Source organism: Talpa europaea (genome assembly GCF_964194135.1).
Source record: "Talpa europaea genome assembly, chromosome: 7".
NCBI classification, from domain to species: domain Eukaryota; kingdom Metazoa; phylum Chordata; class Mammalia; order Eulipotyphla; family Talpidae; genus Talpa; species Talpa europaea.
The window spans coordinates 119790285-119805343 of NC_140074.1; the positions used below are offsets into that span (position 1 = coordinate 119790285).

Sequence of the window (15059 nt, forward strand, 5' to 3'; positions counted from 1 at the left end):
TTCCTGTCCTAGAACACAAATAATCCCGATGGATGGAGAATTGAAGAGAGAGCATTCAGATCATGGAGGGATGATCAAATAGGACTTTATTTTTGCTTTCGATGGAGTGACTGACCAGTGTGGATATGTTTGGGATATGGGAGATAAGAGAAAATAAAAATGCACTATTAGATTGAAGGTGATGTAGAGACACTCTTCAATTATGCAGAGAGAGTGGGTATGATATTGATACATTTGGGGATAAAGTTAGAATACACCTCTAGTGTTGTAAGTTTATTGAGCTGGGGGTGGTGGAGTACTGGGAGTGGGAAGAAAGTTTGCAGGGTGGACAGTCTAGGGGTAAGAGATGAAACTGCTCTCTGGAAGACTGCGGAAGGAGATGTACAATGAGTCTGAAATGCCTTGTTCTATCAAAAGCAAGAAAATCTTGGGCCTCCCCTTGGTGGGGAGGCGCCTGTGGTTGAGCACAGGGCTGTGAAGCTGTCTTCAGCCTCTGTAGTGCTGGTTTGATCCCAGCCGGCAGGCGAGGTTCCCACATGGCGGGGCCGACCTCTCCTGTCGCTCCTGCTGCTCCCTTCAGCAGTGTATTTTGTGAGTCTGCCTGTTCTGTTCCCCTCTCTGTCTCTGGTGAATCCTCTCACCTTCCCGAGCATTTGTCCTGTACCTCAGTTCTTGAATAAATAAATAAATCTTTTTAAAAAAGGCAAGAAAATCTTCCAAAACTACTAGATTCATGTCAAAAGTACATTCATCCTGAGTTTGCTTATTTGAGCATCCACAGGAATGTAAACTGGAATAGACTCATATGACATCAAGTATACTAAAATCCAAGCATTCATTTTAATTCACATTAAAATAGAAAAAAAGAAAAGCCTCTTGGTGGTGTTTTTGGTATTACTAAATGGCAAATGTAGAATAAGAATGAAATACTTGGGCCTCCCTGATGGCGCAGGCAGTTGAGTCTACACTGTGAAGCTGTCCGTTGCCTCTGCAGTGCGGGTTCGTTCCCAGGCAGCAGGGGAGAAACCCACATGGTGCAGCAGACCTCTCCTGTCTGGCCCTCTGCTCCCCTCAGTCTACCTGTTCTGTTTTTGTCAGTATGCCTGTTTTTGTCAGTCTGCCTGTTCTGTTCTGTATCTGGTGAATCCTCTCACCCTCCTGCACATCTGGCCTGTACCCCGGTTCTTGTATAAATAATCTTTAAAAAACAAAACCAGGAAAATGAATAACTATAAGAAAGTGAAAATCAAAATCAACAAAAAAACTATGAACCAGAGACACTTTTTGGGGGTGGGGGGTAGGGGGGGAGGGATTGGGGTCAGAATGGGGGGGGGGTTGCAATTGTATGGGGAATATAAAAATAAAATTTATTATTTAAAAAAAATATCCACTAAGATGGCAAGATATAAGTTCAAAAAAAAAAACTTTTAGAAAAGTAAGATTAGGAGGATGCTTTATATATTATAAAGACAATATATCTTGATTCAAGAACCAAGCCAGAATTAAATATTGAACCCCAAAGACATTCAACTTAAGGGGTTGGGGGTGGGTATGATAATGCTTCATCTCAGTGAGTTCTGGAAGTTCTGGACAATGTAATTAGAATTAAATAAGATTTTAGTAAAAAAAAAAAAAAAACAAAAAAACAGAATACTTTATTTTGCCTGTCTTATATTTATTATTCCTTAGGACAACCAAAAATTCATGAGGTTGGAAGAGTAATAGATTTACAGTATCACAAGTTCACAACTTCTAATGAGATAATGGTTTTGGGTAATGTCATCAACTACTATTCATATTACAAAGAGAGACACTGTGCCTGTGTGGGAAGGAACAGCGCTATCCATGAGGCCACCTTTGAGTCCTGCATAGTGCTTGGGGTATATATTCCCCTTAGCAGGTTCAGTCATTTTCTAGGTGAGTTGTGTTGTAACTTAATCCTAATTATTGGTCTTAGCCAAGAGATGTGGAAGACAGTAGTGAGGGGAAGCATGTACTCTTTCTGCGTCATCTTCAAAAAGAGACGCGGCACGAAATATCACAGGGAAAGTAGCACCGTGGCAAATACAGAGGATGTAGGGAAATTTGGAGACTCCAGATCATGGGCAATCATGTAGGTGCCCCCATCCCATAGTTCAGGGTGCTACTTTTGACCTTGGTCTTGACCTTGGCATGGTAGACCTACCTAGCCTGGGAACTGCTCGTCTGTGATTAAGTCCTGAGATTAGTCCTCGGTTTTATCTGCCTTCTCTCTGAAGAAAGTTCATTTCTATGTGGCCAATAAAGCCTCTGGCTTTGAATCTTGTCCTTTCATTTTTTTAAAGGTTTATTTATTTATGCAAATAAGAGCTGGGTTACAGGGTAGAGGTGGGAGGGTGTGAGTAGGTTCACCAGAGACAGAGTGGGGAACAGAACAGGCAGATCTACTATACACTGGTGAGGGGAGCAGCGTGCAAGGCAGAAGAGGTCTACTGTGGGAGAGACCCCTGGCTGGGGTCGAACTGGTGCTACTGTAGCTGCAGATTGCTTCATAGTGCTGAGCCTTAACCCCTTGCATCTCCAGGGAGGACCTGTCTTGTCATTTTTGATGTATAACACTCATCTTTTTATTATGTTTTTCCAAATCATCAATTGCTCTCGGCTGCAGTCATCCTATTTTATGATCCTTATAATTATGAACTGTCTGACTATGTCCCATAGAATATGAATTGTTTACCTGTTTTCTAAAAAGTTTTTTTGTGATTTTGATCTTGAGACTTTCTTTCCTGTCTAAGAACTAAAGAAACAGACCATGCAACCTAAGCTGTGAGAAAGATGGCTCAGCTTTTATGTCCAATTCACAGCAGTCCTGTGTATGGAAAGCACAATTTTCATTGCCTCGAAAAATCTTAAAGAAGAGTATGCGCACGAATAGAATGTTATTTAAGGAAAGGGGTGGTTTGTTTTGTGTAGAGTCTTAACATAAGTTGGGGAGCAGGAATTATAACAGAGGGTCTGCCTTTGGGCCATGAAGAGAGAGATCTTAGAATTCTGTCATGGTAGAAATACTGAAATCAACTTTTAGGCACTTGGACTTGATGCCCTGATGCCCAGAAGTTAAGAAAGAGAATTTGGGGAGAATAGGCCCAGACAAGAGCTGTAACATTACAAATAAATTCCCACTAGGATGGGAGGAAAAAAATCTGAAAGGAGCAGAATTTGTATGAGGCCAAATGTCCTCAGGGCTGTAGGGCTGTGTTGGGTTCGATAAATTGCAGACCAACTCAGTTGAGCAACATCAACATTTTAGGTCCTAAGGGTGAGCATAAAAGGAGGGTGTACAGCAGTGGATAGAGAGGTGAGCAATGTGTTCTATGGATCTGTGAGGCCATCACAGATTACAGGCAGAGGGACAGGGTGTAGCACAGCATGTGGGGCGGGGGCAGGTGGAGATGACACAGGTGGGTTGGTAGCAAGTGGTTTGGCAGCACACCTGGCCACAGACGGGGCGCAGGCAGCAGCAGGGCCGGCAGCAGGGGCGGCAGCAGGGCTGGCAGCAGCTGGAGCCACAGCAGCTAGAGCTGGAGCCACAGCAGGGGCGGCAGCAGCTGGAGATGCAGCAGGGTGGGCGGCAGCAGCTGGAGCCACAGCAGCTGGAGCTGGAGCCACAGCAGGGGCGGCAGCAGCTGGAGATACAGCAGCTGGGGCGACAGCAAGGGGAGCAGCAGGGGGAGCAGCAAGGTGGGGGGCAGCAAGGCCTACAGCAGGGAGAGCAGCAAGGTGGGGGGCAGCAAGGCTTGCAGCAGGGGGAGCAGCAAGGTGGGGGGCAGCAAGGCTTGCAGCAGGGGGAGCAGCAAGGTGGGGGGCAGCAAGGCTTGCAGCAGGTGGGCTGGCAGCAAGGGGAGCAGCAGGTCTCCTGAGAGGAAGCCTGGCCACAGCCCTGCTCAGAGCAGACAGAGCCACAACAGGAGTTGACCATGGTGTCAGAGAAAGGAGTGGGGTTCCAGAAATCGGTGTGAGTAGGTTTGTAGGTGGTCAGGTTCTGGAGTTTGGTAGTGTCCTCTGCCTGACTCCTTTTATACTCTGCCGAGTAGCAAGTATTACCATGACCAACACCCTATCTTTGTTGTTTTTCCTATTGCCAAATCATTTAATATTACTCAGTTAATAGCTGTGTTTGTTGGGTTAAATGCCAATATATGGAAAAGCATCATTTCCCTTTCCTTCAATCGTATGATTCATGGAATCTTGTTAAGCTTGTTGAACTACTTTCATGATCTTTATCTGTCTAATGTGACTTCTCTATTAGAAAGAGCACATGATAGTCTATTTCTGAGTTTTTTGAGGTGTCATATTTTTTCTTTTGTGCATCACACAAAATGGCACATGATCAAAAAATCATCTCCATGCTAATACTTTGAGGATGACTCTTTCAATGCCAGCCCTCTTTTCTGTGTTAAACTGGAAAAATACATACAATACTTTCAAGTGGCTTGCTTATGGAACTAGGAAGCAAGATGTATCATTGGGGTTACTTGTGAACATTGGGGGGCAGACTGGAATGTGTTTCCTTGATGATCAGAGAGACTGCAGATGCCACAGACGTCACAATCTCATGATAATCACCCTACCTCAAGAGTTAACTTTTAGTCATTCCCTTTTGATGATAAAGAACCATTTGAAAAGAAAAACTCTCCTCCCACTGAATCTTTTTCCACATAGAGTAGCCAAGTTGAACACATATGACTTATCTTTTCAAAGGTCAACATAGGCAATGGATTCCGAATTACATAGAAAGCTTCATTTAAAGTAACTTTTTAACATATAATAGGAATTCAAGACATTCTGCTTGAATAAAGAAGATATAAACAGATAAACTTTGCTTTTTGTCCTATGGGCACTTGAGATTTATTTAAATACGACTTGGGCAAAAATTCAAAGCATCAAAACACTAGGGCACAAAGCAACCTCAAGCATTAAATCCCTGTGTAAAGTAAGTTGTATTTTCCATGGGAAATGAAGTGATGTCACTGCTACTGTGTGTGAGCATGTGGTCATGTGCCAGGAGCGCCACTGAATGTGGGGCAAGGATGGGGTGCTTACTCCTCTCAAAGAGCCCCCAAGGTACTCCCTGTTCTGAGTTCTCGCAGGTGTGGGTTGGGGCTGGGAGTCCTGTAACATGCATGAGGTGGGTGCCGTGCTAACCCCATGCCTTTGTGCTGCGAAAGCCCCTCAGAATATTCCTTCTCCAATGTTACCTCGGCAGATTCTTGTTCTTCCTTTACATTTCAGCACAGGTGCTCCTCCACTTGGTTTTCCTTGACATACATTTGAATTTTGTGTTGTTATTGTATTTGTTACATTTAACATAGCAACTGGAGGGAAAACCTTAAATTATAGAAATGATTACCTTGGGGGCAGGGAAGAGTCTATGTGGAGGAGACAGGTATAGAAGCAAGCCTTCTTGGAATATTCCCCTCTTTGTAGAAATTATTTTGGAACCATAAATACTTGACATACTGACAAAACAAAATCCAAATTTAAAAGCTTAATCCCCTCTCTCACCAAGAGTGGTTGGAAGCCTCTAAGATGATCCCAATGATCCCTGCCTCCTAGTACCATGCCCTAGGTATCCCAGGCCCCTTTGAGTGTGGGCTGTATACTGTGATTCATATTGACTGAATGGACTACAGCAGCTGGGAGAGTGTGTCACGGCAGATTAGGATATTATAAGAAGGTTGTGGCTTCCATCTTGGGTTTTCTTTCATTTCTCTCCCTTCCTTTCTCAGATTATTCATTTGGAGGAAGCTGGCTGCCGGGTTGCCTGAACAACCCCCTTGGTGAAGCACTGAGGAGGTGGTGAAGGGCATGAGACAATAAGTACTTGCAGTTTTAAGTTGCTAAATATTAGGATCACTTGTTACACAGCATTGGCTACATGTGAAACACTCCTGGATTTTCCTTGAAGGCAATCATATTAACTGCAATCAATGACATGTTTTGTTTTCTTTCTAATTCTTCTACATATATTCTTTTTATTTTACTCTTCCTTTATTGTGAAAAAGTACTGTTAGAGTTCCTTTTTCTCCACATCCTCGCCAACATTTGTTGTTGCTAGTTTTTTTTAATATGGGCCATTCTCACTGGTGTAAGATGGTATCTCATTGTAGTTTTGATTTGCATTTCCATGATTACAAGTGATGCTGAACATTTTTTTTCATATGCCTGTTGGCCTGCTTGTGGGAAGGCAAACTGGTCCAAGCACTATGGAAAGCTATGTGGAGATTCCTCAACCTGCTAAGATGGAGATACCATATGATCCAGCAATTCTACTCCTAGGTATTTACCCAAAGGACACAGAATCATTAATTCAAAAGGGCACCTGCACCCCTATGTTTATAGCAGCATATATTTACAATAGCTAAGCTTTGGAAGCAATCCAAATGCCCAAAAATAGATGACTGGATCAAGAAGATGTGGTATATATACACCATGGAATATCACTCAGCATTCAAAAAAGATAAACTCATGCAATTTGCAACAACATGGATGGAGCTGGAAGGGATCATGTTCAGCGAAATAAGCTAGAAAGAAAAAAAGAAAAAAATACCAGATGCTCTCACTCGTAGCAGGAATTTAGAAAACCTAAATAAGGGACCAGACCAGGAAAAAGACTAATTATAATAAAGTAAAAATCAAAATCAACAAGCAACTATAAACCAGAGACACACTATGGGGGAGGGGAGAAGAGGAGGGATTAGGGTCAAAATAAGGGGAGTGAGAGTTGTATGGGGACTATAACCAAGATGAAAATGCGTACAATGGGCAAAAATGAAAAACGATGTTAAAAGTATATTAAAGAAAATAAAAGAAAAAAAGAAAAAAATTACTGTTAGAGTAACACCCCTGAAAAAAATGATTTTTTTGGTGCAGAAACTAAATGAAGGTACAACCAAGTCTCACCTACTGTCTCAGGTCTACCAGGTGCTCTGTGCTTTGAATGGGGTGAAGGGGATGCCCCTAGTTTTCCCATATCATTATTGTTCATACAGTAGAATTTATGGAAGTTAAAGATATTCATGGGCAATACCACTCTACTACTCGTTAGCCTGCAACTCTAAGACTGTGCATTTATTACAAAGCTTTCTAAATATTTTTCCTACTTTTACTAACATAAATTCAACATAGATTAATTTTTATCTCCCCCCCCACCCCAATGCAGAGTTCATAGGAATTTGGAACTATCGTGGACTTAACTGAGAACCAAACTTGTGCCTAATTTGTTAAGTCAAAACTTAATTTTGATTTATAGAGGACAGTGAGACAATTATACAAATTTTCTCTGCTGTTCTGTCAAGAGGATATTCTGCTGAAATCTTGCTGTAACCCAGGGTGGTGTTTCAATAACAAAAAAGGAGCTGTGACATTTACTGAGAATCTCTATCACGTGCTTTCCATACGCTATATATAGTGCATGGGTTGTGACTTAGAGATTTGGCTGGACATAATATATTTTACCCATTTCACCAAAAAACTGAGGCAGCATGGGGGGAACGTTCCCCATGTCGTAAATGGTAAAACTTAAAATACAATAAATGACAAGTGGGACCTCAGTGCCAACAGATCCCCGCATTTGAAGCACTTCCATGGTGTGACGTGATAAGATGCGCGCATGCACACAATAGAAAACACACACACATACACACACACACACCACGAATCATTACAAATCAGATCAATATCAAGGGAAGTGGCTGTTTATTAAGAACATGGGGAAACAATGTTAAGTGAGGCCATCACAATCAGTGTATACTCAGAATGAAGATTTTGCTGGTCTACATTTGATGCCTTTGGCCTGGGATCAAATTATTTGACAAGTGTTTTCATCTGCCATTTCCCAGAGGAACTGCATGGCACATCAGAAGAGGAGTTGGCAGCTAAGGAGTCCATTTCCTGGTGCCTGACGGGAGCAATGCACTCTATGGATCTGTGAGGCCATCACAGATTACAGGCAGAGGGGCAGGGTGTAGCGCAGCACGTGGGGCGGGGGCAGGTGGAGATGACACAGGTGGGTTGGTAGCAAGTGGTTTGGCAGCACACCTGGCCACAGACGGGGCGCAGGCAGCAGCAGGGCCGGCAGCAGGGGCGGCAGCAGGGCTGGCAGCAGCTGGAGCCACAGCAGCTAGAGCTGGAGCCACAGCAGGGGCGGCAGCAGCTGGAGATGCAGCAGGGTGGGCGGCAGCAGCTGGAGCCACAGCAGCTGGAGCTGGAGCCACAGCAGGGGCGGCAGCAGCTGGAGATACAGCAGCTGGGGCGGCAGCAAGGGGAGCAGCAGGGGGAGCAGCAAGGTGGGGGGCAGCAAGGCCTACAGCAGGGGGAGCAGCAAGGTGGGGGGCAGCAAGGCTTGCAGCAGGGGGAGCAGCAAGGTGGGGGGCAGCAAGGCTTGCAGCAGGGGGAGCAGCAAGGTGGGGGGCAGCAAGGCTTGCAGCAGGGGGAGCAGCAGCTGGGCCTGCAGCAGGTGGTTGTGCAGCAGGTGGTGCGGCAGCAGGTGGGCTGGCAGCAAGGGGCGCAGCAGGTCTCCTGGGAGGAGGCCTGGCCACAGCCCTGCTCAGAGCAGACAGAGCCACAACAGGAGTTGACCATGGTGTCAGAGGGTACAGATGCTGGGTGGGTATCCAGGAGAGTGAGGTTGTGTAGTTTGGGAGTCTCCCTGACAGATACCCCCCTTTTATACCCAGTTGAAGGACTTCTGTGATTATGAAAAGACTATTTCCTTATTTTTGTTTGTAGGACTACAAATGCAATTAGTAATTATATTGTTGTATTTTTCTGGTAAAACCTCCCAATACAGGGAAAATAATTATTTCCCTTTTTTCAAGTTCTCCTCTGTCCCCATATGAATCACCTCTTTTACTTCTTCCTTTGTTTGCAATGTCACAAGACTCAATCCCTGTGTGTCATGTGACACAGGTGAGTCTCTTCTGTCCTTCACCTTGATGTGATTTGGGAAGAGCTTGTGATGGGCTGTGGTCATCAGCACTAGGAAGCAGAAAGTTGATGTTCCAATCTGGAAGAATACTGAGGGATAAAAAGAAGTTTCTCTCTTTGAGTTTGAGAAATGAGAACACTTGTAATTCATTGTGTGTATTCTGGGTGTTTGTTGAACTTACAAAATAAAGGAAGCCCAGTGGATTACAGTGGAGGATTTGGAGTGTGTAGTAGAGGGGGTATGGTAACATTTATCTGAAGAGGAGTGATCTTATACTCCTAAATCATATGCAGTGTTGTAAACCAGTGTTACTTCAATAAAAATATGACACAAGAATACATACTGAGGGGAATATAAATGACATAGTCATTATCTCATAAGTACTTACACAGATGTTGCCTCTATGAAGAGTCTTCTAATCTAATGTACAATGAGATGACATTGATTATATTCCTATACAAAAGATCTTTAGTGGCATGTGCAGTTAGGGAAAGACATACTCCAGGAAAGAACAAATTACCTTCATTATATTCCCTTTTGGGAAAGTCTTGTGAGTTCAACACTCTCCTAGCTATCTTTTATCTGTGAGTTCAAACGCCATCTTCCTCCAGTAGCTTCCTTTGACCCCAAGCAAAGCCAAGTCCTTCCTCCAATGCACTTTGCTTGTGAGTGGACTCTGTTGTATCATTCTCTATTAGAAATGCATTTCTGTATCTGGATCCTTGTAGAATATAAATTCCTTCAGGGGAGAGACTATGCTTTCCTCACCTTTGTATCCTCAGGGTAAAAAAATGAATGGGTTTTGATAAAGTTTGTCTAGACCATCAAGAAGACATTGAGTTTGAGAATACATGTTTTTTACATAGGTGGATAGAAAGGTGATTCAAAAATAAGGAGTATAAAAAAAAATAAGGAGTAACTGTCAAGAATGGAGATAACCTTGACTTCTGATAGTGAAAGGGCTGTGTCTGAAAGGTCTTTTTCAAGAACTAGTGAGTGATCAATGAACACAGGAGAGCTTGGTTATAGCCTTGAATCCAGAGGAAATGGTGGGAATCCATTAAAAGTCTTTAGGCAGGAATGTAACATAATATACATGCTACATGCAATTTATTTAAATTTTTGAGCAACCTGTAGAAATGCCAAAATGTACTTCCATTTCTGGGAAGATGTTGCTTCAGAGGTGCATGTGGGGTAGGGTGAGAGCTGAGCCTGCAGCATCGGATAATGGCCGTGGGCATAACAGGGTTATTGCCAAGAAAGAATCAGCAGAGACAGGGACCGAATTGAAAATAGAAGTATAGAGAGGGTTTCTCCCCAAAGTTAAAAAACCTCAGTTGAACTGTTTGTATGTTTTATAGCTTTCTATGTGTATAATTTATTCACCTCATCTCCTAAAAGTAACTAAAAAATTGAAAGCATAAATAAATCAGGAAGGATAAGTCCAAAGCCATTTAGAGGCAAGGAAGAGATATTTACATCAAAAGGCTAGAAGGTGTATCTGGCACAATGAGACACATCTCTTCTCCTTAGGAGCCAAAGCAGAATGAAAACACAATGGATTATTAAATTCCCATTCTTCTCGCCTTCCTTCTCCAAGCTCTGAGAGTTGTGTTCTGAGCACTTTGCTGGAATAACAGCACAACAACCATGTGTGATGCAATTCTTCTTGTGCTTGACACTCATTTACTGATCCTAACAACCCAGTACAATAAATTCCATCATGTCCTGCCTATTACAGATGAGGACATCGAGGCACAGGGAAGAAAGCTTAAAGCCACAAAGTGGGGAAGCTGTAATTTTACCCCCACGAGCCCAGTCCAAGCTTTGGACTCCACATGTTTAACCATCATACTCATAGTCTCTCTGTGAAAGAAACTGTCCTTGCCCTGATGTTGCTGAAGGGTAATGGAGCTGAGTTGCTGCATTAACATAAATAGGGTGCATGAAACTTACAAAGCCCCTGCTGTCAGCAAAAGTCTATGGACGTCTGTTATGGAAAATTCAGTCAAATTCCCTTTCATGGGCCTAAGGACCCCTTGATGTTTCCTATTCATAAAATGCTTTCCAATTTCTTTTTGGAATTAGCTATATTTGTAAAATTTTAAATAACACATTAAAATCTACAATCCCTTCCCAATGGCAAGTTGTTTATATTTCAATAAAGGAGATCAACATATAACTTTTAAACAATTCACTTGGAATTTATCTCTATGCCCCAAGCATGATTGCTGGCTATTTAATTTTTCTCTGGAAAATACATAGTCAATAAAGATGCCTCAAGTGAGGTAACTGAATTATTATTTGAGGCCGCCACAGCCCACTGTGACTCCCAAGAGGCCAGAAACCTTTTTCCTATGTCCAAGTTCCATAGTCCTCCAGTCAAGCCCACTGAGCTTGGCCAGAGGGAGTGGCCAGTCCCTCTCTGTCCATCCCTGTGTCTGTGTGCACGTCAAGAGACCAGCATTGATGAGACATGAAAAGAAAATAATCCCCTTTGGAAGGAACGTAGGAAAAGCTTGAATTCCTTTCAGCATCATCTTGGATAGGGAAGAAGTGGAGAGTGAAAACCAAAAAAAGAAGTCTATGGAGAAATAGGTGGATATTTGTTATCTTTTTTATATTTTTATATTTTCTGTATCTCACAAGTACAAAAAACAGAGACAAAGTGAAAAGGTCTCCCTCCCTTTCCTTTCCAGCCACCTCGATCCTCTTTCCAGAGTGGCTAGAAGATATTTAATATTTAAGAAAGTAATAGAAATATTTATCCATTTCCTTCATTTATATAATGGTGGTCGACTACTCATACTCCTCTTGCTTTGCTGTTTTCACGCGAAACATTCAGATAATGTAAACACAGCTTCCGTTCTTTTTCTTTTATAGTTACCTAGTAGCCCGTGGACAAATGCACCATAATTTAGTTAGCTGATCTCCCGTTGGTGGATATTTCGTCTTTTGCTCTAGCATGTATTGCTGCAATGAATTTGCTTAATCATGTATAATTTCACTACTGTGAATATTTTTTCTACAGGATAAATTCATACAGAAATAGTTACTGGACTAAAGCATAAACATTATTTATAACAGTTGTTAGATAATGCAAACATCAGTTTTCTTAGATTGTACCAATTTATACTTCTGCCAGAAAGGTCTGAATGCCTGTTTTCCCCATTCTATTGATATAATTATACATATACATGTGTGTGTGTGTGTGTGTCTGTGTGAGTGTAGAGAGAAAGGGAGAGAGAGAGAGATAAATATCTGTCTTGGTTAATATGATAAATAGAAAGTTTTTTTCACCTAATTTTAATTTTCATTTCTCTTATTGTCAAGTGGAACAGTTTTCCAGATGTGGAAGAATTATTAGTATTTCTTTTTCTTTTTCTTTCTTTCTTTTTTTTTTTTTTTTTGTGGGACCCTCGCCAGCGGCCGGGGAACGAACCAGCGCTGCAGAGTCTGCAGGCAGCCTCGCAGCCCAGCGCTCAACCGCTGCGCCACCAGGGGAGGCCCTTAGTATTTCTTTTTCTACAAATTACTTATAATTTATATTTTTCTACTGGGTTTAGTGTCTTCATATGTTGAGTTTGTAGGTCTCCTTTATATATGATAAAAAATAGCCTTTTATATATAGTAAATTTCAAATATTACTCCTAGGTTCTCTTGCTTCTTTGACCTGTTTATGTGGTTTGAGCCATGTAGCTGTTTACTTTTGATAAAGTAAAATTTATCAAAAGGTTTTGATAAAGTAAAATTTATCAAAAGATTTGTGACATCCTTTGAAAGGCCTTTCTTCTTGTAAATTTGCTTAAATGCTGTCTCATAGTTTCTTCTGTCAAGTTCACAGTTTCATATTTTACATTTTCAAATATTTGATGCATTAGGAATTTATCTAGATAATAAGACAGGAAGTATAAATGTATCTGATATAACAAAGTCCAACACTATTTTTTAAATAATACATTTTCCCCTACGGGCTTAAAATACTAAATGTCTTTATGTATCTGGGTCTCTTTCTTGTTCCAATCCATTAATTGCTTTTTATGCACTAGTTCTAGAATCACCAGGGTATAATTTTAGCTTGCTCTTCATGATTATCAAGTTCAAAGCCATCTCAATAGATGATGGCAGTTTGCGAGTTACTCAGCTGTCAGTGAGGCAGAAGAGCACATGTGTCCTGGCTCCTGTGCCAGGAGAAAGTCGATGGCAACTAATTGGACTGTGAACCTGGCATTAGCGAGTCTCTATGGAATTCCAGCCTTGCTGGTCTGTTGTGCATCCTGTAAGGTTGTGTAGAAATGTCACAGCTGGAGCAATCAGAGACCCAACCTTCTTTAATTGTAGAGCCCACTGTTACCCTTCAGGAATGTCTTCTCATGCCTTGGCCAGAGAGGACTGTTAAAAGGGACTTGGTAGGAATTAAAACTCTTGCTTTGGCTAGTTCCTATCAGAATGGTCATTTCTTGTTGCTCCTCTGAAATTCTATATGGCTTAGTGTTGACCAGCTGGAGGGCCTCAGTAATTCTGTGGCTATATTTACATGGTCAAGTAAACCGTGTGGGGCAGACTTAGTTGATGCTCCACCACAACTATAGATAAGGTAAAGTTGATGGAGCCACAGAATAATCACTCCAGCCACACTTTCCCATTCACAACCTCATCTCTACTGTGACTTTCTCTACCATCTGACCTCCATATCACCTCTGGGCTTTTTAGAGCTCCCTCACTCTCCCCAGCAGCAGTGACCGACATTGATGGTCTGTAAGTAGTGACCATTGGACTCCTTCTTCCAATCCATGCATGGCCTTCAGGGGTGATGCTTCTTGCTTGTAGGAACCCCAGGTACTGTGCTATGACTGTCACTTCCCCTAAGCTCCTTTACAGACTTTGTGGATTCTTGTGCTAACTTGTTTCCTCCGTGACCCAGTTCTTGTTGTAAAAGCAGGAAATTAAAAGCCTTATGTACTTTAATACTGAAAAAGGCAGTAAAAAACATATTCTTTGATTTAGCTCTACCTAATAAATTGTAATGTTACAACCAGAGCTGGCACCCTATAATTAGTGGTTATAAGAGAAGAACACATGGGAGGATGAAAGATTTGGTAATTCTATTGTATGAAAAGACAGGGCTGGGTTCTACAGAACATTAGGGAGTAAATTGAGAAGAGTGAAGATAAAAATGTCTGTGAGGCATTTATATGAAGTGAAAAGAAATTATACCCAACCTAACACATTCAATATTAACTTCTTTTTAAAGATTTATTTATTTATTTATACAAGCACTGGGTACAGTCAGAAGCGTGGAAGGGCGAGAGAATTCACCAGAGCCAGAGCGGGGAACAGAACAGGCAGACTGACGAAGTACACTGCTGAGGGGAGCAGCCGGCATGGCAGGAGAGGTCTGCACGCCATGTGGGACCCTCGCCTGGTGGCCGGGGATCGAACCGGAGCTGCAGAGGCTGCAGGCAGCTTCGCAGCCCAGCGTTCAACTGCTGCGCCACCAGGGGAGGCCCCCAACATTGACTTCTATCCAAAATCTTCAAAGATTTTTCTTTTTAAATTTTGGAAGGAATAATCAACAGTAAGTTACTTTTGTTATTTGGAAACATAACATGGCTAATAGATAAAACTGATGAACGTAAAATTTGAATTAAAAACATTTTTAGTGTCATTCAGATTACAAACCAAAACTTAGAGGCTCTTACATTCCTATTAACATGATAGTATAATAGAGTATCTATCTATTATAGATAGATAGATGACTATAGATAGATAGGTGACTCCTTGGAGCTAACGAGGCGATCATGCTTTTCTAAGTTTTGCTGATGAAAAACTGATTCTAAAACAAACACCATGCCTGTGTTCCCTTAAGTATGACCACACAAGGTGACAAAAGACTAACATGAGAGAGCAGATGCCATCAAGAAGATGGAAAGAGCTCAATGACATAAGAGACTATAACTATGAAGGCATTTCAGTCTGGAAATACTAGAATTTTGAGCATCTATGAATAAGAAATTTTAAACGTTTTATGAGAAAGTTACATGAACTTCATAAATTACCAGGAATCTGGGTTGGGAAGGCATACCTAATA

At 41.9% G+C, this 15059-nt stretch overlaps 1 protein-coding gene across 1 annotated transcript; it reads right to left on the reverse strand.

The window, feature by feature from the left end:
* Positions 1-3370: 3370 nt before the first annotated feature.
* LOC311173908 (uncharacterized protein) lies at positions 3371-8622 on the reverse strand (the record flags this gene model as incomplete). The annotated part of the gene is made up of 3 exons (XM_084237991.1): positions 3371-3720; positions 8178-8287; positions 8483-8622. The coding sequence occupies 3 exons, from the start codon at positions 8620-8622 to the stop codon at positions 3371-3373; spliced, it is 600 nt and encodes a 199-aa protein (XP_084094117.1).
* Positions 8623-15059: the final 6437 nt, after the last annotated feature.